At 49.0% G+C, this 21,083-nt stretch overlaps 2 protein-coding genes and 1 non-coding gene across 6 annotated transcripts in view; 1 reads left to right on the forward strand and 2 right to left on the reverse strand.

The window, feature by feature from the left end:
- ZNF341 (zinc finger protein 341) overlaps positions 1 to 5,232 on the reverse strand; it is a 42,542-nt gene extending 37,310 nt beyond the window's left edge. For 2 of the 3 annotated variants that reach the window (XM_025875830.2, XM_025875828.2), the window contains exon 1: positions 5,127 to 5,232. In XM_025875830.2, the coding sequence (XP_025731615.1) occupies positions 5,127 to 5,157 (31 nt within the window). In that variant the 5' untranslated portion in view covers positions 5,158 to 5,232. Of the gene's footprint in view, positions 1 to 181; positions 2,300 to 5,126 lie in introns of those variants that run through there. The other variant, XM_073880538.1, reaches the window with a different exon arrangement.
- A 5,498-nt stretch (positions 5,233 to 10,730) lies between these two features.
- PXMP4 (peroxisomal membrane protein 4) lies at positions 10,731 to 21,065 on the forward strand. Of its 2 annotated transcripts, XM_025876531.2 has the most exons (4): positions 10,731 to 10,973; positions 14,320 to 14,382; positions 16,791 to 16,989; positions 20,802 to 21,065. In XM_025876531.2, the coding sequence occupies exons 1-4, from the start codon at positions 10,861 to 10,863 to the stop codon at positions 21,063 to 21,065; spliced, it is 639 nt and encodes a 212-aa protein (XP_025732316.1). In that variant the 5' UTR covers positions 10,731 to 10,860. The 2 variants fall into 2 exon arrangements, with proteins under 2 accessions (XP_025732316.1, XP_025732317.1); XM_025876532.2 differs by lacking the exon at positions 16,791 to 16,989 and having other exon boundaries at positions 20,802 to 20,985.
- Positions 17,258 to 17,360, reverse strand: LOC112827948 (U6 spliceosomal RNA). Its single transcript, XR_003209359.2, has one exon. It is a non-coding gene; the product is annotated as a U6 spliceosomal RNA (small nuclear RNA).
- Positions 21,066 to 21,083: the final 18 nt, after the last annotated feature.

Consider the following 21,083-nt stretch of genomic DNA (forward strand, 5'->3'; position numbering starts at 1 on the left):
TAAATTCTGGACAATGGGATTTAAGGAAAGGTGTTTTATGGTGGTATCTGGGAAGTTATCTTAAAACTGCCTAGTATGTGATGCCCTTTTTTGCTCCATCCTCCATCCTGCTTCCTACAACAAGAATATGATACTGGGGAAGTCTAGCCACCATCCCATATCATAAAGTAAAGGGCCATACCCTAGGAATTGCAGGGCAAAAGCTGGAAAGATCCTGGGCCTCTGAGAACCTTGTAGAACACAGCCATCCTTGGAGCTCTGGACCGTCTTCCTCTGGACTCCCATACAGAAATTTCCCATAGAGAAATAAACTGCTAGGGGCGCCTGGGTGGCTCAGTCGGTTAAGCGTCTGCCTTTGGCTCAGGTCATGATCCCGGGGTCCTGGGATCCAGCCCCACATCCGGCTCCCTGCTCAGCGGGGAGACTGCTTCTCCCTCTCCCTCTGCCTCCTACTCTGCCTACTTATGCTCTCTATCTCTCTGTCAGATAAATAAATAAAATATTTAAAAAAGAGAGAGAGAGAGAAATAAAACTCTACCCTGTTTAAACCACTGCTAGATTGGACTTTTCTCTTCCTCAGGGAACAGTCTGGTCCTAAATCATAAGCCCTTCCACAAATCATGTTACCGAGTCTTCCCATCCTACCCTACAAATCCCACAAATCTGTTTGCACTTGGGCGTCCTTGCTTCCCTTGTTTTCCAACGTGTATTGCTCTTTTCAGTTCCTCAGTAAACAGTGTAAATCTGAATTTACGGTCAGGGCACCCATGAGAGGCTGCGTACTTCCATGTTTTCCAATCAGTTGTCACTGCTGCTGAGGTTCACAGTAGTACACTGTCTAGCCATGTCACCAGCTGGAAGACAGGTCTCCTCACATCTAAGTGGCCACCAAAGCACACTGCCTCCCTCCCAGAAAACCCAGAGGATGCCTCCTTCTCTCTGTCCCCACAGCCAATGCTCTGCTTCCAACCTCTCAGCTTTTACCTGGACATCTGCTCCAGCTTCTAAAGGCAACGGAAATTAGAACCATTAGTTGCTGCAGCCGAAGTGAATCCGTATTTTCTCTCGTCACAATGCATACTGTGTCTCTCCTGAGGCCAGCTCTCCCCTCCAACCCCTCCTGCTCCCTCAGAAACCACTCTCCACCAACTGGTCCCTTTCTTCACGGTATGCCTGCAACCTCTCCCTCCCATCAACAGCTACACATGCTCAGGTCTCTCTAGAATGCCCACTCTTGAACCCGTGTTCCCATCTCTCCTCCCTTCAACATGAATCATCCTTCTATCTCCTCTACCCACCTCCCAATCCTCCTCTACCCACCTCATGGGGCTTAAGCCCCCAGCATTCCACCAAAATCACCCAAGAATGCCTGGCAGCATTGGACATTCCTTCCTGAGACACTCCTTCTCTGACTCTAGGATACCTCCCTCCTGGGTCTTCTCCCACCTCTCTGCTCACTTCTTCACAGACTGCTAAGCTCTCTTCTGTCCATTCCCTAAATGTTTGTTTTTGAAAGGTTCCTTCAGTCTGGATTCTCTCTCCTCTCCCTGGGCAGACTCATTCACCTCCCATCTAGTTCTCCCCAAAATCTAGAGTCCCAAACCTGGGGCTTGCTCCCCTGGATGAGCTTCAGTAAATCTTCTCCTATTTTAGGCAAAATTGTGAGTAGATTAGCATTTGTATGCAAATCTGTATATGAGTATTCACAGCAGTTTTATTCATAATAGTAAAAAACTGGAAACAACTCAGATGTTCCTCAATGGGTGAATAAACTGTGGTACATCCATACCATGGACTACAGCTCAGTAATAAAAAGGAACGAACTACTGATATGCACAATAACTTGGGTGAAACCCCAGGGAATTACGATAAGTGGAAAAAAGCCAATTTCAAAAGTCATATACTATACGATTCCATTTACATGACATTCTTGAAATGACAAAATTTTAGAACCGGAGAACAGATTAGTGGTTGACAGACATCAGGGATGACAGGGAGAGGGGAAGGAGGTGGGTATGGCTACCAAAAGGCAGCCTTTTATAGTGATGGAACTGTTCTGTAGTATGTTGTGATAGAAAATAGTCTTGCACAATGTTACATTGAGGGAAACTAGGTAAAGGGTATATATGAATATACAGAAAAAAAACACAATGATCTCAAAATAAAAAATTTGATTCAAGGGGTGCCTGGGTGGCTCTGTTGGTTAAGTGTCTGCCCTCGGCTCAGGTCATGATCCCAGGGTCCTGGGACTGAGCCCCATGTTGGGCTCTCCATTTAGCGGGGAGCCTGTTTCTCCCTCTTCCTCCGCCTGCCACTCCCCCTACTTGTGCACTCGCTCTCGCTCTCTAATAAATAAAATCTTTAAAAAAATCTTTTTAATTTTGATTCAAAAAATACTGTCTGTTAAAACTATAGAGACAATCAGAAGATCAGTGATTGCCGGGGGTTTTGGGGGAGAGCTGAACAGACAGAACACAGAGGATTTTTAGAGCAATGAAAATACTCTGTGATAATATTGTAATGATGGATATATGTCGTTGTACATTTGTCCAACAGAATGTGCAACATCCAGAGTGAACATTAAGAAAAACCATTGACTGGGCACCTCGGTGGCTCAGATGGTTAAGCGTCTGCCTTCGGCTCAGGTCATGATCCCAGGGTCCTGGGATCAAGTCCCGCATCAGGCTTCCTGCTCAGCGGGAGGCCTGCTTCTTCCTCTGCTTCTCTCTCTCTCTCTCATGAATAAATAAAATCTTTAAAAAAAAGGAAAAGAAAAACCATTGACTTTGGATGACTATGATGTGTCAGTGTAGATTCGTCCTTGGTAGCAAATGTACCATTCTGGCAAATTATGTTGATAATGGGGGAGGCTAGTCATGTGTGAGGTCAGAGGCTATTCAGGAAATCTCTGTACCTTCCTTTCAACTTTGTTGTGAACCTAAAGCTGCTAAAAGTAAAAAATAGTCTTTTTAAAAATGCTGCCTGTCTAAAACTGAGCTCAAACTAAGTGTGTCACCCTCACCCCTCAGTTTAACCTCTTCCAGTAATCCTCCTCAACAATAATAAGCACTAATGTCCACCCAGCCACAGCCCCTGGGGCACCCCTTGATTCTTTCCCCAACCTGTTCCCCTGCTCCTCCTCATTTCTAGTCCTTCAGCAAGTCTAGCCTATTCTGCCTCCACTGCCTCTCTCAGATCCACTTTCTTCCATCCCGCAGCTGTCCCCCTGGCTCAGGCCACCATCGGTTCTCAGCAGGACAACTGCAGCTACTTCACTCACCTCCCTGCTGCCACTCTGGCCCCCTCCAGTGTGTCCTCAGAGCAGCCTGAGTGAACTTTATAAAACATACATCAGATTGTGCTGCTCCCCTGCCGAAAACCCTTTCTCAGCTCCACAGTGATTCCAAGATAAAGTTCACAAGTCTCATCTCTAGCTCCTCACTCACATGAACTTCTGTGAATCCTTGAAGACCTCTCTTCCCCCAGGGCTTTGTAAATGCAGTTCCTACTGCCTGGGTCATCTCTGAGTTCCCCACAGTTCTGCTGTCCTTGCTCTAGCCCAGCATGCATCACACTGTCCTAGGAACTGATTTTTCTTTTAATTTCTTCATCACTCAATACGTGGATACATTCTTGTAGTGAAAATTCAAACATGGAGGACGTCCATGGAAACTAAAGAGAAAGTAGGCCTCACCCTATTCTATTGGTCTCCTGGAGGGAACCACACTGACCCTGGCCCCCCACGTCCATCACCCATAATAGCACCAAATGCCAGCTAAGGCAATCTTTTATGGTTTACCTTTTCTACAATTCTGTAATTTCAAGAGTTGCTTGTTCTATAATTTCTGTATGCTTCCCTCCCCTCACATGCCCCCTGCCCTGACTGTGGAGCAGGAATTGTGTCTGGCTCAGTGAGTATTCCTGAGATTAAAATTCTCCAGATGGCGGTAGGGTTTACCCCCATTTTATGGTGAGAACTCTGATCCTCTAAGAAGTGAAGAGACATGGCTGAGATGTCCTACAGGACTAAGTCTCAGCTACATACTACTAGTCTGGCCAACTTTCAGCCTTCGCCCTAATTATGTGTACACTGATCTTATCAGTGCACACATCTCGTCCGTATCCGCCTGCATCTACCCTGTGCCAGGGTCCTAAAGTCACGGACTCCTCCCCACCACCTATGTTCCGCAGGTGCACAGGGAGGCCTTCAGTGTCGGTTGTCTCCAAAGCCCAAATCCCCTGCACCTGGGGTTCATTTCCATGCTAGGAACCTCCAAAGCACAGGACAATCAGTTGGCGCCCAGTGTTTATAGGTTTCCGTCTGAGGGCACTGTGTCCCAGCCAAGCACACCGTTGCCACCCATCGTTTCTTGGTCTGAGTGTATAAAACTCTGCACCCCAGCACGGTGCACAAAATAGGCGCCTAGTGTTTGTTGCTTTGGGTCTGTGAGCACCGAGTCCTGGCCTTGCACACAGGTAGCACCTATCCTTTCCTGGTCTGATTTTGAGAAACTACCTCAAGGCCTGAGGCACAGTTGGCGCTCGATACAAGGTCTTCGTGATCAGTTAGGCTGCTTCAGGCGCCAAGCCTCTCCCGCCCCCGCACCACCGTCCCCCCCTCAGCGCAACCTTGGCGGGTGCCTGGCTTCCACGCTGCGGCCTCCCCGGCTGTTCCCTCCAGGAAGCCCCTCCCGCGCCGGCCCGAGGCCCTCGCGGTTGACGCTGTTCCTGTCCAAGGCCTTTCCCCCCTCCGCCCCAGCCATGCCTACCCAGCTGTTCTGCCCCGGTGCTCCCCCGCCCCCCCCAGGGCTTTCTCTCCTCGCTGTTCCCGTCCCGTTGTCCCCCTTGCGCCGGCCCTCGGCTCCCGCGGCTGTTCTGGTCTCATGCCCCCGCCCTCCGCCATTGAGCCTTATCTCCGCCGCTGTTCCGGTCCCGGTGCCCACCCCCCCGCCGGGCCTAGTCTCCCGCGGCTGTTCCCGCCCGTGCCCCTCCCGCCCCGCGGCTGTTCCGGCCCCGGCGCCCTCCGCCCCGCGGCCGCCGCGCGCCCTGGGCCCGGCGCTGCGAGGACGCGGCGGGAGGGGGCGCAACGCGGAACAGCCGCCTCCCCAGGCCCCGCCGCCGCTCACCCTCCAGGGCCTCGAAAATCGTCTGCGCCATCTTGGAGCTGCCGCCGTCTCGGGAGCCGATGCGGGGCTACGTGAGCATTGTGGGAACCGCGGCGGGGCCAGGGCCGCCAGGGGGCGCTCGGGTACTGCCGCCGAGCCCCCCCGTCCGGGAAATTCAGCCATGGCTCCCCCGGATAACCCAGTCACCGGCATGTGGAGCCCCATCCCTGTCTCACTTGAATCCCCAATTCTGCACACGGGCCCCATCCCAGCCGCACACAGCGGATCTCCCAATTGGGTATTGGACCCCTAATATTATCTGGACCTGCCACCCCCGCCCCTGCACGTGAGACCCGCAGTTATGCAACATGGAACTTATTTCCACCGCACACAGTATCCCCCACCTAACCCGGACCACCCAACTCTGTGACAAGGACTTCCACCTAACCCAAGACCCCTGCCTTAGCTGTGCAACACTGATTCTCACTCCTTATCATACACTTATTGTCCCCAACTACAGTGAGCCCCATCCATCACACCTACTGGGAGTCACCTATCTCCTGAAGTGCCTCCCATCTCAACCTGGTCTTAATCCCCGATCATCTCAGACATTCACCCATGGCTGTTGCTTAACCCTCCATTTTCACCTTTTGGGGACCTCCATTTCCTCTTCATCCAGACCAGCCCTGCCTCCTGGGGACTCCATTCTGTCAATAAAACCCCGATCCCGCCTTAGCAACCTTCAGCCCAGCCTTACAAAAAGCCTATCCAGGTCTCCCAGGGATTTCCCCCCACTCCAGTCCTCATTGGGGCACCCCCCCCATCCAACACCGCTCTCTCTTCATAGTTCATGCTCCATTAGCCACTAATTGGGAGTTTACTATGCACCAAGTCCTATAACAGCTCCAGGATCCAGTGCTCCTTTCCCTTGGAGTTAGGGGTGGGGGAAGCAGAGAGACATTAACTCTTAAAAATTAATTACCAGGTGTGACAGTGGTTCCAAAGAAGTACACTTGGACCACAGGGAAGAGTTGGGAAATGTGTTGGAGGGGAGAGGCAACCAGGGAGGTGCCCTCAATCATGATCTATGAATGTGGCCAAATCCTCCAATTGGCTATTGGATTTGACTCTAAATGTTCTCATTGTTTTTTCTTAAATACCTATTTTAGTCTCATCCAATGTAATAACCATAAGAATCACAATTTTCATTTTCTCATATTCACTAAATAAATATGTAACTCCTAAGAGTAAAAAAAAAAAATTTTTTTGTTCAAAGGTCCTTTGCCCTTATGGAACATTACTAGCCACTGTTCCTGATGAGTTGCCTCACAGACCCTCCACCTACACACCCCCTCAAGGCCCATTTCTACTGGTGAACTCCCCATCTTGCCCCAAATACCACCCCTGTTTCCCCCAACACTACACCCCTTCCCCTTCCTATTTACCCTTGCACAGCAAGCCTTGAGCAAATGTCCCCCACAGAGAACCTACCATTTTCCCAGGTTGTATGCCTCACCCTCTTTCCGGGGGAACTTTGGAGACCCAGGGCCCTCCTCAAGCCCTAAACCCCCCTTTCCATTGCCTCTCTGACAGGAGTCAGGCCAGGGTTCCCACCTCCATGTCTTTCCTTTAACATCCCCATTGATCCAATGGCCTCAGATTCTCGTCATCTCCCCCCTTCAAGAGCTTCTCAATATAACTGTTCTTTTTAAAAATTATTCAAGTACTATATTAATATATTCACACTCATTTAATTAGAATTGACCCTTGAACAACAATGGGGGTTGGGGCACCAAACTTGGGGCACAATTGAAAATCCTGTATACAACTTTTGACTCCTCAAAAATGTAGCTACTAATAGCCTACTGTGACCAATAGCATAAAGTCGGTTAACAAATATTTTGTATGTTATATGTATTATATACTGTATTCTTATAATAAAGCTAGAAAAAAGAAAATGTTAAGAAAATCATAAGGAAGAGGGGCATCTGGCTTGCTCAATTGGTAGAGCATGTGACTCTTGATCTCAGGGTTGTGAGTTTGAGCACCACATGGGGTGTAGAGATTACTTAAAAATAAAATCTTTAGAAAATGGAGGGGGCACCTGGGTGGCCCAGTAGGTTAAGCTTCTGACTCTTGGTTTCACTTAGGTCACTGTCTCAGGGTTGTGAGATTGAGCCCTGAATCAGGCTTGGTACTCAGCGTGGAGTCTGCTTGGGTTTCTCTCTCTCCCTCCCCCTCTGCCCATCTCTCCACTTGTGCATGCTCTCTCTCTCAAATAAAGTAAATCTTTAAAAAAAAGAAGAGAAAATACATTTATAGCACTGTACTGTAAAAAATTCACCTGCACAGTTCAAACCCATGTTGTTCAAGGGTTAACTGTAATTTAAAATATTTATTACAGGGGCGCCTGGGTGGCTCAGTTGATTAAGCCTCTGTCTTTGGCTCAGGTCATGATCCCAAGGTCCTGAGATCAAACCTCACATCAGGCTCCCAGCTCAGCGGGGAGCCTGCTTCTCCCTCTCCCTCTGTCCCTCTCTCCACTCATTCTCTCTCTCTCTCTCTCCCCCAAATAAATAAAATCTTAAAAAATAAAATAAATAAAATATTTATTATATACATATTGTGTTAGACATCATTCTAGATGCTGGGGACACAGCCATGAACATAAAGACAAAAATCCTTGCTTTCGTGGAGTCATAGTCCTGCAGGCAAGATGGACTATAAACAAGAAAAAAAAAAAAGAAATATTCTGTGATTATATATTTTCTTTCCTCTGCAGGAAAGGAAGCTACTTTGGACAGGGTGGTCAGGGAAGGCCTCTCTGAGGAGGTGGACTTGAGAAATGATATGGAGTCACATGGAGAAAAGGAAACATGCAGAGGTTATTAGCTATATCATCTTGGGCAAGTGCAAAGACCCTGAGGTCTAAATGAAAGAAGGCCAAAGAATGTAAAGGAACAACTGAGGATAATAAGTGAGGGATGAGGATGAGGATGGAGAGACAGACAAGGCCAGTGTGAGGGTCGAAGTTTAGTTCTGAGGGTGATGGGAGGCACTGGACAGTAAAAGTTTCCACTAATACAGTCTTGACAGTTTTCCATATATTTCCATATATCCAGGTGTATGTGCACATAGTTGATTTTTATCTCTTCCTCAGGACTTTGCAAATTCTGTTCTCTCACCAAAATGCTGTTCTTCCACCCTCATTGGAACAACACAAGCTTGCCTTTGTGCCTCCTCTAGAAAGCTTTCCATGATCTCCCTGGATGGGATCCCTCCCTCCCTCGCTGTTCCCGTTTCTCACAGTACCTGGTACTACTGCTGTCATGTGATACTTTTCTTGGAAATTCCCCTTTCCTCCAACCCCTCAATAGGAGCTCTCTGAGCCAGGGAGGTACTGCATCCATTCTGGTTGGAACTCAGAGCTAGACACAGAGGAACCTGAGAAATGCTTGTTAATTGACCACCTGGCTGGGGCGCCTGGGTGGTTCAGTCATTAAGCGTCTGCCTTCGGCTCAGGTCATGATCCCAGGGTCATGGTATCGAGCCCCGTGTCGGGCTCCCTGCTCCGCGGGAAGCCTGCTTCTCCCTCTCCCACTCCACCTGCTTATGTTCCCTCTCTCACTGTGTCTCTCTCTGTCAAATAAATAAATAAAATCCTTTAAAAAAAATTGACCACCTGGCTGATATAATAACTGAATGAGGTTTCAGGGATGTAGAATCCATTTCCAGCAGGCTCCCCATTCAGGCTGACTCCTGCTCTGAACTTTCTGCTCCTCACCTCCATCTCTTCCTCCACCCAAATATGTCAGTCCTATTTCCTTAAGGCCCACTGGTTGGCACTGAACTGAATCAAATCACAGCTTAGAGACTCCTGGTATAACTAATGTGGTAATTCTAGGCATGGAGCCAAGTAGGGAAGAAGGAAAGTTTGGGAAACTTCCAGTGTCCCCCTCCACAATGAGTGCTCCTGCCACCCCAGAAAAGTTAACTTCTCCATGCGGAGGGGAGAAATCATGAGCAGCTTAAACCAGAGTCCCAGTTACAAGGGAAAGGAAGTAAGGACACACATAGCAATGCTGGGCCCTGACATCTTGTTCATTGGCATTGGTAGGAGACAGCAAAACATGGTGGTTGCTATGGGCTGAATTGTTTCCCCCCAGAATTCATAGACTGACATTCTAACCTCTAGTACCTCAGAATGTGACTGTATTTGGATATTGGGCCTTTAAAAGAAGTATTTAAGATTAAACAAGGTTATATAAGTGGGTCCTAATCCAGTATGACTGGTGTCCTTATAAAAAGAGGAAATTTGGACACAGGTATGTACAGACCATGTGAAGACACAAGGAGAAGACAGTCATAGAAACCTTTCAGTGTTTTTCAGGGGAAAATTTTTATATTTTATGTAACATTGCCACTATTTTCAGAGGAAGGATTACCTGAATAAACCAGTCCACTATTACTGAAAAGGAAGGAAGGAAGGAAGGAAGAAAATCCAGTTTCGGCGCTAAAATAGGCCAAGTATAATTCCTCCTTCACTGACCTCTGACACCATCTTCTGACACTGACCCAGGCAATAATATCCCAGATAAATACCACATGGCCCAAGTCCTGAGGGATACCCTCACAAGCCACAGCCACCACTCAATGTGTAGCTGTGATCCAGTGACAACTCCACATAGTGACACACACAAATTCCACCCACCAGTACTCTGGGAGATGTCAACCCCAAACTGTATTGCTTCAACAAGCATATGTTGGACACCCACCATGTGCTAAGTGCTGGGGTTACAGCAGAAAACAAGACAGACAAGGTTTCTGCGGTCATGGAATTTACAGCCCGGTAGGGGCAATGGACGATGGAAATGTAGCAAACAAGTAATTTCAAAAAGTGAAAAGCTGTATGACGGAACTAAAAGAGAGGGCAGTGCTACTTTAGATGGGACATCTAAGAAGCTCTCTCCGAAGAGGTGGCATTTGATCTGAAACCTGAAGATTGAAAAGGAGCCCACCATGGGGGTAATGCATACCAGTCAGGAAAATACTAGGTGAAAAGGCGCTGAGACAGGAGCCGCCTTGGCATGCTCAAGGAACGGCAAGGAGACCAGTTTGGCTGGAGAGGAGTGAGTGAGGGGCCAAGTGACAGGATATGAGGTTAGAGAAGGAAGCAGGGGCCAGATTATAGTCTTTCTTGTGGACTGTGGGAAGGAGTTTGGATTTGAAGAATAAATGGAAGCCCTTGAGATCTCATGATTTATGCCCTAATAAGTTTGCTAGGAGCACTGTTACCCAATCAGAACAGTTTTGTGTAAAGACTTGTGAGGCCTGGCTCCTCCCAGTGTCACCCTCCCGATTCTAGGGAGGGCGGCTCCTCTTTCAAGAAACGTCCTTTCAAGCTCTCAGGTGACATACCTCCCGCCAAGCACGAAGGAAACAGGCTGCCTGGTTGGACAAATCCACGTGTGTGATTCGGGCTTTCTTAGAGCTGGTCGGGCGGAGCCCGTTGTGATTGGTTACAAACTCTCCACTCTTCCAATCAGACCGCTATTCGGGAGAGTGCGTGCATCTCGTTCCCCGTGTGAGACGAGTGAGCCATTTGATCGGCTCTTCCCGTGAGAGTGGCAGCAGACGCAGCCTATGAGCGCAAAGACGCGCTGCTCGGTCCAGTGCGGCCAGCGGTGCCGCCGGAACCCGGGGCTGTCAGTGCTGGTGCTGCTGCTCTCTCCCCACCACGGGCGTCCCTCGCACTATGGCGGTCCCGCCGCAGCTACGAGCCCTGCTCCATGCGGTCAACGAACTGTTGCGCAAGCGCCGCTACCACGCTGCTTTGGCCATGCTTAAGGGCTTCCGGAACGGGGCAGTGTGAGTGGGGCCGTTGGGCTGGGCATGGGCTGAGGGATGGGTGCGCTTTGTGAGGTAGGAGGACCGGATTCTGGGCGCGTTGCCCCCCTGTGTGCCCTTGAGCAGCCCTAGTGTGTTTCTAGGCCTCGGTGTCCACCATCTGCCCAGTGGGCGCTGGGGATTTGGGGTTCCTTGCGCCTTCTGAGCTGCGGCTCCCATTAAGCTGTGTCTGGGTCCTCCGTGCTTTGCAACCTGGGGCACTTGCCTTGACCACCTCCCACTCCAGCCTCTGTATCCCCTCGTTGGGGCCGACCCCCACCCCACCCCGCCTGCTTTGTGACCTTGGGTCTGTCTGGCTTCAACGGCCCTATCTGCACAATGAGAAGTGGCCACTGGCATCTAGCAGGCCAGCGGCGCGTTGTGTGCATGCTCCCACCATTAAGCTGCCTGTGGGCTCACATCCCACATCTCACTCCCCATCCGTATGACTCTAGCTCTAAGTCCCCATCCGGCCCAGGGGACTCCTGGGGCATAAGCCTGAGGAGTGACAACGACTGTAAAAGAAAGTGCAGCTGTTTGCTGGGCAAATTGATTCCACCCTGGCCATCAGATCTGCTGGAAAGGAGGTCTTGGGGTCATTTCACCTGGCTGGTAACTGCAGGGAGCTCCCCCTCCTTTAAAACTCATGCATAACAGTATCTTTTGTTGAGCACCTACTGTGCCAGAACTGGGGATGCAACAGAGAACAAACTGAACAAAGACCTGTACTCTTGGAGTTGACATGCTAGTGGCAGCATGGCATGTGGTGAGAGTACCTCTGGACTGCCTCTGCTCGAATCTTGGTACCACCTACCTGTGTGATCTTTTTTTTTTTTAAAGATTTTATTTATGGAGGCGCCTGGGTGGCTCAGCTGGTTAAGCAACTGCCTTCGGCTCAGGTCATGATCCTGAAGTCCTGGGATCGAGTCCCACATCAGGCTCCCTGCTCAGCAGGGAGTCTGCTTCTCCCTCTGACCCTCTCATGCTCTCTGTCTTTCATTCTCTTTCTTGCAAATAAAATCTTAAAAAAAAATTAAAGATTTTATTTATGTATTTGACAGAGAGAAAGAAAGCGCACGAGCAGGGGGAGAGGCAGGAGGCAGAGGGAGCAGCAGACTCCCCACTGATCAGGGAGCCTGGTGTGGGACCCGATCCTGGGACCCTGGGATCATGACCTGAGCTGAAGGCAGATGCTTAACGACTGAGCCACCCAGGCGCCCCTAAGCTATTTTAGTTTTCATTTTTTTAGGCCAACTGAATCTACTGATAGCCACTATAGAGTGTCTCCTGTACACAGATTCCCAGGAAAATAAAGCAGAAGAAGATGAGGAAGGAAAGGGAGAGTAATGTGTATTTCCTGCAGAGAGGGGATAGTTCTGGTCTGCTGCTGTTTTCTCGGTGGTAGGGATGAATTTGCACAGGTCATTTCTCATCTCTCCAGTCACCTCAGTGGGGGCCTTAAAGTTTTTATTCAGTCATTTGACATAGAGAGAGCAAGAGAGGGAACATAAGCAGGGGGGAGTGGGAGAGGGAAAAGCAGGCTTCCCACTGAGCAGGGAGCCTGATGCGGGGCTCGATCCCAGGACCCTGGGATCACGACCTGAGCTGAAGGCAGATGCCTAACGACTGAGCCACCCAGGCGCCCCAAGATTTATTTATTTTAGAGAGAGAGGAAGAGCACTGGGTGGGGAGGGGCAGAGGGAGAGGGACAGAGAGAATCTCAAGCAGACTCCCGTCTGAGTGTCCTGAGTGCAGGGCTCAATCTCACCACCCTGAGGTCATGACCTGAGCCGAAATCAAGAGTTGGATGTTCAGCTGACTGAGCCACCTAGGAACTCCTCAATTATTTTAATTTTAAAAGCAATGCTTAACCATTACAGATCATTTTGGAAATACGGAAAAGTTAAAAAAAGACAAAAGTAAATTCCCATATTCCTCCAGCTCAGGGAACATTGCTAATAACATTGTGGCATATTTCCTTCCAGTCTTTTTTTTTTCTTAATCCATTTTTACAAAGCTGAGGTCCTCCTGTGTATCATAGTTGGAAAGAGGTACACTTTGAATAAGTAGAAGGAGGTACGATGTTACTCAGCAACTGTTTTAGGGAATTTGTTAACTTTAAGATAGACCAAGCTAAATTCCAGAAATTACCTTCCCTCACAAATAATTAAGGGCAGTTCTAGAATCAGTCAGCAATCATGTATGGAGCACATTACTATATGTCAAGTACCATGCAAGGTGCTGGGGACTCTGCAGAAGACAAATCAAACACGGTCCCTCCCTCACAAGGCCCACGGTCTAGTGGAGGAAAGAGATAATTAGAATAGAATAGGGGCACCTGGGTGGCTCACTCGGTTAAGCGGCTGCCTTCAGCCCAGGTCATGATCCCAGGGTCCTGGGATCGAGTCCCGCATCGGGCTCCTTGCTCATCAGGGAACCTGCTTCTCCCTCTCTCTCCCTCTGCTTGTGCTCTCTGTCAAATAAATAAAATCTTTAAAAAAAAAAAAAGAATAGAATAAGTAATTACGAGTAATCGAGTCATTAACCCAGGACTGTAAACCACTGCAGAGAAGGTTGGAGCTCCATGGCAATGAAAATATTGCCCTAAACCTCGTCTGGTGGGTAAGAAGCCTCCACAGAGGTGCCCACTGAGACTGGAAGGCTGAGGAGTTGGCTGCCGCGTGAGGAGCAGGGAAGAGCAGTCCGGGCTGAGGGAACAGCCTGCCCAGAGGCAGGGAGGAAGCTGGTGGGTCAGAGGAACTAGGGGAAGGCCACGGGGCTGGAGCAGGAGAGGAGGGGCGCTGGAGGTAGGAGAAGTAAGCAGGGGCCAAATCCTGCAGCACTTTCAAGGCTGTGGGAGGAACCTGGATTTTATTCTGTGAGTATTGGAAAGGTATTGGCCACTTTGAAGAGGGGATGTGATATGATTTAAGCGTTAAAAAAGATGGGTCTGACTGCAACGGGAAGGTCAGGGTAGAACCGAGGGAGCAACTCCACACCAGTGGGGTTGGATGGGGTCGGTGGAGGCGTTTGACACACGTTGTCCCCTTTCATTGAAATTATAGCCGGCCCTCTAGCCTGATGTCCCCTTTTGCTGTTAGGCAAACCGAGGCTCAGAGAAGTGAAGTAGCAAGCCTGAGGCCCCACTCCTACGAAGGTGTCAGAACTGGGGTTTGAACCCAGATCTAACTTGGAAGCCAGCATTATCTTCCCTTCCAGGGTGACGTTCGGATTAGGGCTGGAGGCGGGTGGGGAAAGGCGTCAGAGAGCCTAGAAAGAAACTGTGAGGCAGTGATGCCATAATAACTGTTTCCTTTCATTTCTGCAGCTATGGAGCCAAAATCCGGGCCCCTCACGCGCTCGTCATGACATTTCTCTTCCGGAGTGGCAGGTACCCACCCCCTCTGCACACCCCTCAGACGGGGGGAGAGTATGGTCAGCCCTCAGTGCCAGGAAGCTTGCACTACCTTCCTAGCTAGGTCTAGCCGGCCCCCCTGCCACCACCGTCTCCTCCAGTACGACTCTGATCCTATTATTCCTGCTCAAAAACTCCCCGGGCTGCCACAGTCCTCCAAAAAAGCCCAGCTTCCTTCCTTAAAAAGCCCTCTGCAGCTAGTCGTGTCGAGCCCTGGGTGGCGTATGGAGCTGTTGAATCACTGTCTCGTACACCTGAAACTAATATAACAGCCTATGTTCACTATACTGGGATTAAAATAAATTAAACACAAAACCCCAAAGGCCCTCTGCTGCCTGGGCTCAGCTGCACCCCCACACTCCTCCCTACGTCCACCTGGGAGTGTCCCGGGCCCACAGGACCCCCTGCCACGCGGCGTGTTGTTCCAGCGCCGTACATTTGCTTATGTGGTAACCCCCGCCGGGCGCACCCTTTCCTCTTCACCCTACCTTTATTTCCTTCCTGGCAGCCCATACCAGCCATGTGAGGATCACTTCCTTGGGAAAACTGTCCGTGACCTCCTTCACTCACTCAGACTGCTTGGTCTCCCTCCACCCCCATAGCTTTCCCCTCATGGCACTTCTCAGAAACCACTCTGTGGCCTGGTTTTTAACGTATGTAGCCTCACCTGGCTCTTGTAAGAAGCACACATGGACAGCCTACTGGCCAAATCCAGCTCGTAAGAGTTTCTCTTTTTCTGTTTTTATTTAGGATTGCTTTTTTTTTTTTAAGATTTTATTTATTTGAGAGAGAGAGAGTGTATGAGCACGAGCAGGGGGAGGGGCAGAGGGAGAGGGAGAAGCAGGCTCCTCCCTGAGCATGGAGCCCGATGGAGGACTCGATCCCAGGACCCCCGGGATCATGACCTGAGCTGAAGGAAGATGCTGAACTGATTGAGCCACCCCAGCGCCCCTAGAAGCATTTGTGAAGGCAAGATTAGCACCAACACTTAACTGGAAAATCCAGCTTTCTTGCATTAGAACTGGCAACACTAGAGGCACCTGGCTGGCTCAGTCAGTAGAGCATGTGACTCTTGATCTTGGGGTCATGAGTTTGAGCTCCATGTTGGGCATAGTGTGTACTTAAAAAAAAAATTAACAACAACAAGAAAAAACTGGCAACACCGCGCTCATGTTCCTCTGAGGCGAGAACCAGCTGACTCTTAGCTGTCCTCACTCACCTGGCAGATTTCCACAGGTTGCATTAGACCCACTTTCAAGGCCCTCATCGAGCCTTGAGAGCACTTGGTTGTATGATCCTTGAATTGACTTCCGGGAGTACTTGCTGCTCTTCTCCCTGTGTTCTCTCACCCCCCTAGTGACTTAATTTTAAAAGTTAAATAGAATCCTTGCCCAACATGGGCGCCTGGGTGGCTCAGTCGTTAAGCGTCTGCCTTCGGCTCAGGTCCTGATCCCAGGGTCCTGGGATCGAGCCCCGCATCGGGCTCCCTGCTCGGCGGGAAGCCTGCTTCTCCCTCTCCCACTCCCCCTGCTTGTGTTCCCTCTCTTGCTGTGTCTCTCTCTGTCAAATAAATAAATAAAATCTTAAAAAAAAAAAAAAGAATCCTTGCCCCCAACTTAAATGTGCACTTTTCTCAGGATAAAGACAAAACTGCATGTCCTCACTTCTCCTCACATTCTGTCCCCCCCACATTCTCTGCTCAGGCCTTGATGGTTTCTTGCTGTTCCTTTACTCCCCACTCTCTGTCCCTCCTCCAGACCTTTGCATGTGCTGATCCCTCTGCCTGGGATGCAAGCCCTCTCCCCTCTCCACCTCATTGACGACTCATCCTTCTGATCCTAGGATCATCTCTGGTCAAGGTCAAAGTTTGATCCTTGCTTTGTGATTATTTATGTTTCTCTCTCCCATCAGATCACATACCTTATAAAGGCAGCAAGCATTTTTTCCTCAGAATCCTATCCCCAATTCCAGTACGTAGTAGGCTCTCCCTTACTCCCTCGTTCATGTCCTCACCTGCTCATGCCAAAAAGTCATTTACATTTACACCTACTACGTGCCAGGCTCTGTTCTGGGCCCTGGGGATCAACAAGCCAGGTGTAGGCACCACCCTCTGGTAGCTTCCACTGGGTTGGGGTGGGAGTGGGAAGAGATTAAGCCTATTAATGTCAGCTGGTGGGAGAGCTGTGAGGGAAAAGGGGACAGAGTAGTCAGGCAAGGCCTCTCTGAGGAAGTGACATGGAGTCAAGGCCTGAACCCAGTGGGGGAGCAGCCCCAAGGACATGGAAGCTAGAGGCCTGGGGCTGGCTCAGGTTTGCATGCCCAGTGGGGGAGTGCCCTGGGAGTAGTTGGGCCACCACTCATGGGGGTTCCCGGTATTTGTTCAGCCTCCAGGAGAAGCTGCGGGCCATCCTGCAAGCCACGTACACCCACTCCCGGAACCTGGCCTGCTTTGTGTTCACCTATAAGGGGCTCTGCGCCCTGCAGGCCCACATGCAGGGCGAGACCTACCAGGTGCACTCGTTCCTGGCTGCCTTCATCGGGGGCTTGCTGGTGTTCGGAGAGAACAATAACATCAACAGCCAGGTAAAGACTCTTCCCCAGGATAGGGCTCAGGGATCAGAGGCCAGGATGGGGAGGGACGTGGTCCAGGTATAGAATTAGGGGTGGAGGTCAAAGAAGAGGAACTCTTTGCTCCCTTCCATGTCCAGGCGTCTGTGATCCACCGGTCCCTGTGTGACCTTGGGAGGGTCACTTTCCATTTCCCCATCTGTAAACCAAGCAGCTTGCTGAAACGCCATGTTTCCCCAAGTCCATGTGTGTGGAGCAAAGTTTTTTTTGTTTTGTTTTTCTTTTTAATACGGAACGCTTCGTGAATTTGTGCGTCGTCCTTGTACAGGGGACTGCTAATCTCTGCGTCATTCCAGTTTTATTCTATGTGCTACTGAAACGAGTGCGATTAAAAAAAGATTAAGGGCGCCTGGGTGGCTCCGTTATTAAGCATCTGCCTTCGGCTCAAGTCATGATCCCGGGTCCTGGGATCGAGCCCCGCATCGGGCTCCCTGCTCCTTGGGAAGCCTGCTTCTCCCTCTCCCACTCGCCCTGCTTGTGTTCCCTCTCTCGCTGTCTCTCCCTCTCTGTCAAATAATAAATAAAATCTTTAAAAAAAAATCCAACAGGGCTCCTGGGTGGCTCAGTTGGTTAAGCGACTGCCTTCGGCTCAGGTCATGATCCTGGAGTCCCGGGATCGAGTCCCGCATCAGGCTCCCTGCTCAGCAGGGAGTCTGCTTCTCCCTCTGACCTTCCCCCCTCTCATGTGCTCTCTCATTCTCTCTCTCAAATAAATAAATAAAATCTTAAAAAAAAAAATCCAACAGACTAAGCACCCCCTGTGTGTCTGGCACACTTCTAGGTGCTTGGGGTGCATTACAATAAAATTAGAAAAGAAATTGAAAAGAAAGCTCCCATCCCCCTTCAGTTGTCAAGGCACTGTCCAGGAACACTTTAACTGTGTCCTTTTTTTTTTTTTTAAGACTTAATTTATTTTTGGAGAGAGAGAGCATGAGCGGAGGTGCAGAAGGAGAGGGAGAAGCAGACTCCTGCTGAGCAAGGAGCCCGATGTGGGGCTCGATCCCAGGACCCTGGGATCATGACCTCAGCTGAAGGCAGATGCTTAACCGACTGAGCCACCCAGGTGCCCCACTTTAACTGTGTCTTGTGTGGCCCTTCATAAATTGTCTGTGCTTGTATCTGTACATACTGGGAGTTTTCCACCAATGAGATCACGCCACACTTTTTCTTCACAGAATGATGTATTTGGGAGACCTTTCTTGTCAGTCTGTCATTCTTTTTAACATCAGCAGAACTCGCTCTTGGGTGGATGGACCAGCCTTGATTTCCCCAGTCTCCTCTGGATGGACACTTAGAGGGTCTCTAGCCTTTTGCCAGGACACACGCACTAGTCCACATCTTTGTTTGGACATCTTCTTACACGTGTCAATCCATCTGAAATTTCCTTACCCCGGAACTGTGGAATCTATCAATATGAGCATTTTGAATTTTGAGGAAGTTTCCCTAGCTTTGCTTTTTTTGTTAGAAATGTCACTGGTCTGTGAACTTCCAAGGGCTGGGGATCCTGGTCACACTATCTCCTTTCCCCTCCCTTCCTTTCCCTGACCCTTGGCCACAACTACTCTGACCTCCATTTTTAAAATTTTGTCATTTCAAAAATGTTATGTAAGTAGAGTCATTGCAGTATGTAACTTTTAGGGACTGGCTTTTTGCACGCAGCGTAATTCCCTGGAGATTCATCCATGTTGTGTGTGTATCAATAGTTCATTCCAGGGCATGGACGCCCCACACTTTAAACATTCACCCATTGAAGGACATCTGGGTTGTTTCCAGCTCTTGGCTATTAGAAATACAACTAAGAATATTCTTGTACAAGTTTTACATAGGTTTTCATTACTCTGGAATAAATGCCCAAGAGTCCAATTGCTGGGTCATATGATACATGCATGTTTAATTTTTTTAAAGATTTTTAAGTAATCTCTGTAGCCAACATGAGGCTCAAACTCAGAACGCCGAGATCAAGAGTCACACGCCCCACCTACTGAGCCAGCCAGGTGCCCTGTGCATGTTTATTATTATTTTTTTTAAAGATTTTATGTATTCATTTGAAAGAGAAAGAGCTCAAGGAAAGCACAAGTCGGGAGAGGGGCAGAGGGAGAGGGAGAGGGAGAGAATCTCAAGCAGACTCCACGCTGAGCATGGAGACCCACGCAGGGCTCGATCTCAAGACCCTAAGATCATGACCTGAGCCGAAACCAAGAGTTGGATGCTTAACTGACTGAGCCAGCCAGGCACCCCCATGCATGTTTAATTTTTTAAGAAACTGCCAATCTATTTTCCAGAGTGACTGTACTATTTTACATTCCCATCAGGAATATACAAATGATCCATTTTCTCCACATCCCAGCCAGCATTTTGTTTATTGCATTTTTAATTTTAGCCATTTTGATAGGTCTGTAGTTCTTCTCATTGTGGTTTTAATTTGCATTTCTGTAACGGCTAATGATGTTGAACATCTTTACATGTGCTTATTTCCCATCTGTAGAACTAGTTCAGTGAAACATTTGTTCGCATCTTTTGCTTATTTTCTAATTGGATTGTTTCTTTTTTTACCATTGAATTTTGAGAGTTTTTTAAAAAAATATATTCCAGGTACGAGTGTTTGTCAGATATGTGTTTGCAAATATTTCTCCCAGCTGTAGCTTTTATTTTCAGCCTCTTTGTATGGGCTTTCACAACCAAACAATTTTAAATTTTGATGAGAGCCAATTTACCAATTTTTTATTTTTGTGTGGGTTGTAGTTTTTGGTGTCAGGTTACCTTTCAGTTTTGAACCATGTAAATATATTCATTTTCTAAAAATCTTAATGAACAAGAATGATAAATTACAGAAATGAATAGCAACATTAAAATACCTACTACAGGGGCGCCTGGGTGGCTCAGTCTGTTAAAGTATCTGACTCTTGATTTCAGCTCAGGTCATGATCTCAGGGTCCTAAGACTGAGCCCCGTGTCACGCCCTGCACTGAGTGTGGAGCCTGCTTAAGATTCTCTCTGTGCCTCTCCACCCCCCTTCTCTCTCTCTCTCTCTTTCTTTCTCTCTCAAATAAATAAAATCTTTAAAATGCCTATGCCTGGGTGGCTCAGTCGTTAGGCATCTGCCTTCGGCTCAGGTCATGATCCTAGGGTCCTGGGATCGAGCCCCGCATCGGGCTCCTTTCTCAGTGAGAAGCCTGCTTCTCCCTCTCCCACTCCCCCTGCTTGTGTTCGCTCTCTCACTGTGTCTCTCTTTGTCAAATAAATAAATAAAATCTTAAAAAAAAATACCTACTATATATCATTTGGATCATCAAATCACTTCAAATCATCTTGCACACTAGCTTTGAAAAACACTGATCTGGGCACTTCTGGCTGGCTCAGTTGGAAGAGCATGGGACTCCTGAACTTGGGGTCGTGGGTTCAAGCCCCACATGGGGTGTAGAGATTACTAAAATAAATAAACTTTTTTAAAAAAAGATTTTATTTATTTATTTGAGTGAGAGGGAGAGAGAACAAGCGAGGAGGAGAGGGAGAAGCAGGCTCCCCGCTGAGCAGAGAGCCCGATGTGGGACTTGATCCCAAGGCTCTGGGATCACGACCTGAGCCGAAGGCAGATGCTTAACCAACTGAGCCACCTAGGCGCCCCTAAAATAAACAAACTTGAAAAAAAAGAAAGAAAAAAGAAAAACCCTGATCCTGTGTGCAGTTGTGCCCCAGGATGTGGGGTTGGGCCAAAGGTTCCCAGCGGCTGTGCCCTCCTGTAATCCCCTGTCATTCCCTCCCTGCAGATCAACATGTACCTGCTCTCCCGCCTCCTGTTTGCCCTGTGCCGCCTGGGCGTGGAGAAGGGCTACATTCCCGAGCCCAGGTGGGACCCATTCCCCCTGTTCACCGGGCTGGTGTGGGGGCTGGTGCTGTGGCTTTTTGAGTACCACCGGCCCACTCTGCAGCCGTCCCTGCAGTCCTCCATGACCTACCTGTACCAGGACAGCAATGTCTGGCATGACATCTCAGACTTCCTCCTCTACAACAAGAGCCTCCCCTCGAAGTAATGCGGCCCCGAGGTGCTG

Source organism: Callorhinus ursinus, unplaced genomic scaffold (genome assembly GCF_003265705.2).
Source record: "Callorhinus ursinus isolate GAN/ISIS: 27379988/994484 unplaced genomic scaffold, GSC_fseal_2.0 scaffold38, whole genome shotgun sequence".
Classification (NCBI taxonomy): Eukaryota; Metazoa; Chordata; class Mammalia; order Carnivora; family Otariidae; genus Callorhinus; species Callorhinus ursinus.

Bases quoted from the DNA above. Each gene is read 5' to 3' on its own strand.
- PXMP4 (XM_025876531.2), top strand. From the start codon at position 10,861: ATGGCGGTCCCGCCGCAGCTACGAGCCCTGCTCCATGCGGTCAACGAA. The intron at 10,974-14,319 runs GTGAGTGGGGCC...TCATTTCTGCAG, and splicing joins GGCTTCCGGAACGGGGCAGT to CTATGGAGCCAAAATCCGGG. The intron at 16,990-20,801 runs GTAAAGACTCTT...CCCTCCCTGCAG, and splicing joins ACAATAACATCAACAGCCAG to ATCAACATGTACCTGCTCTC.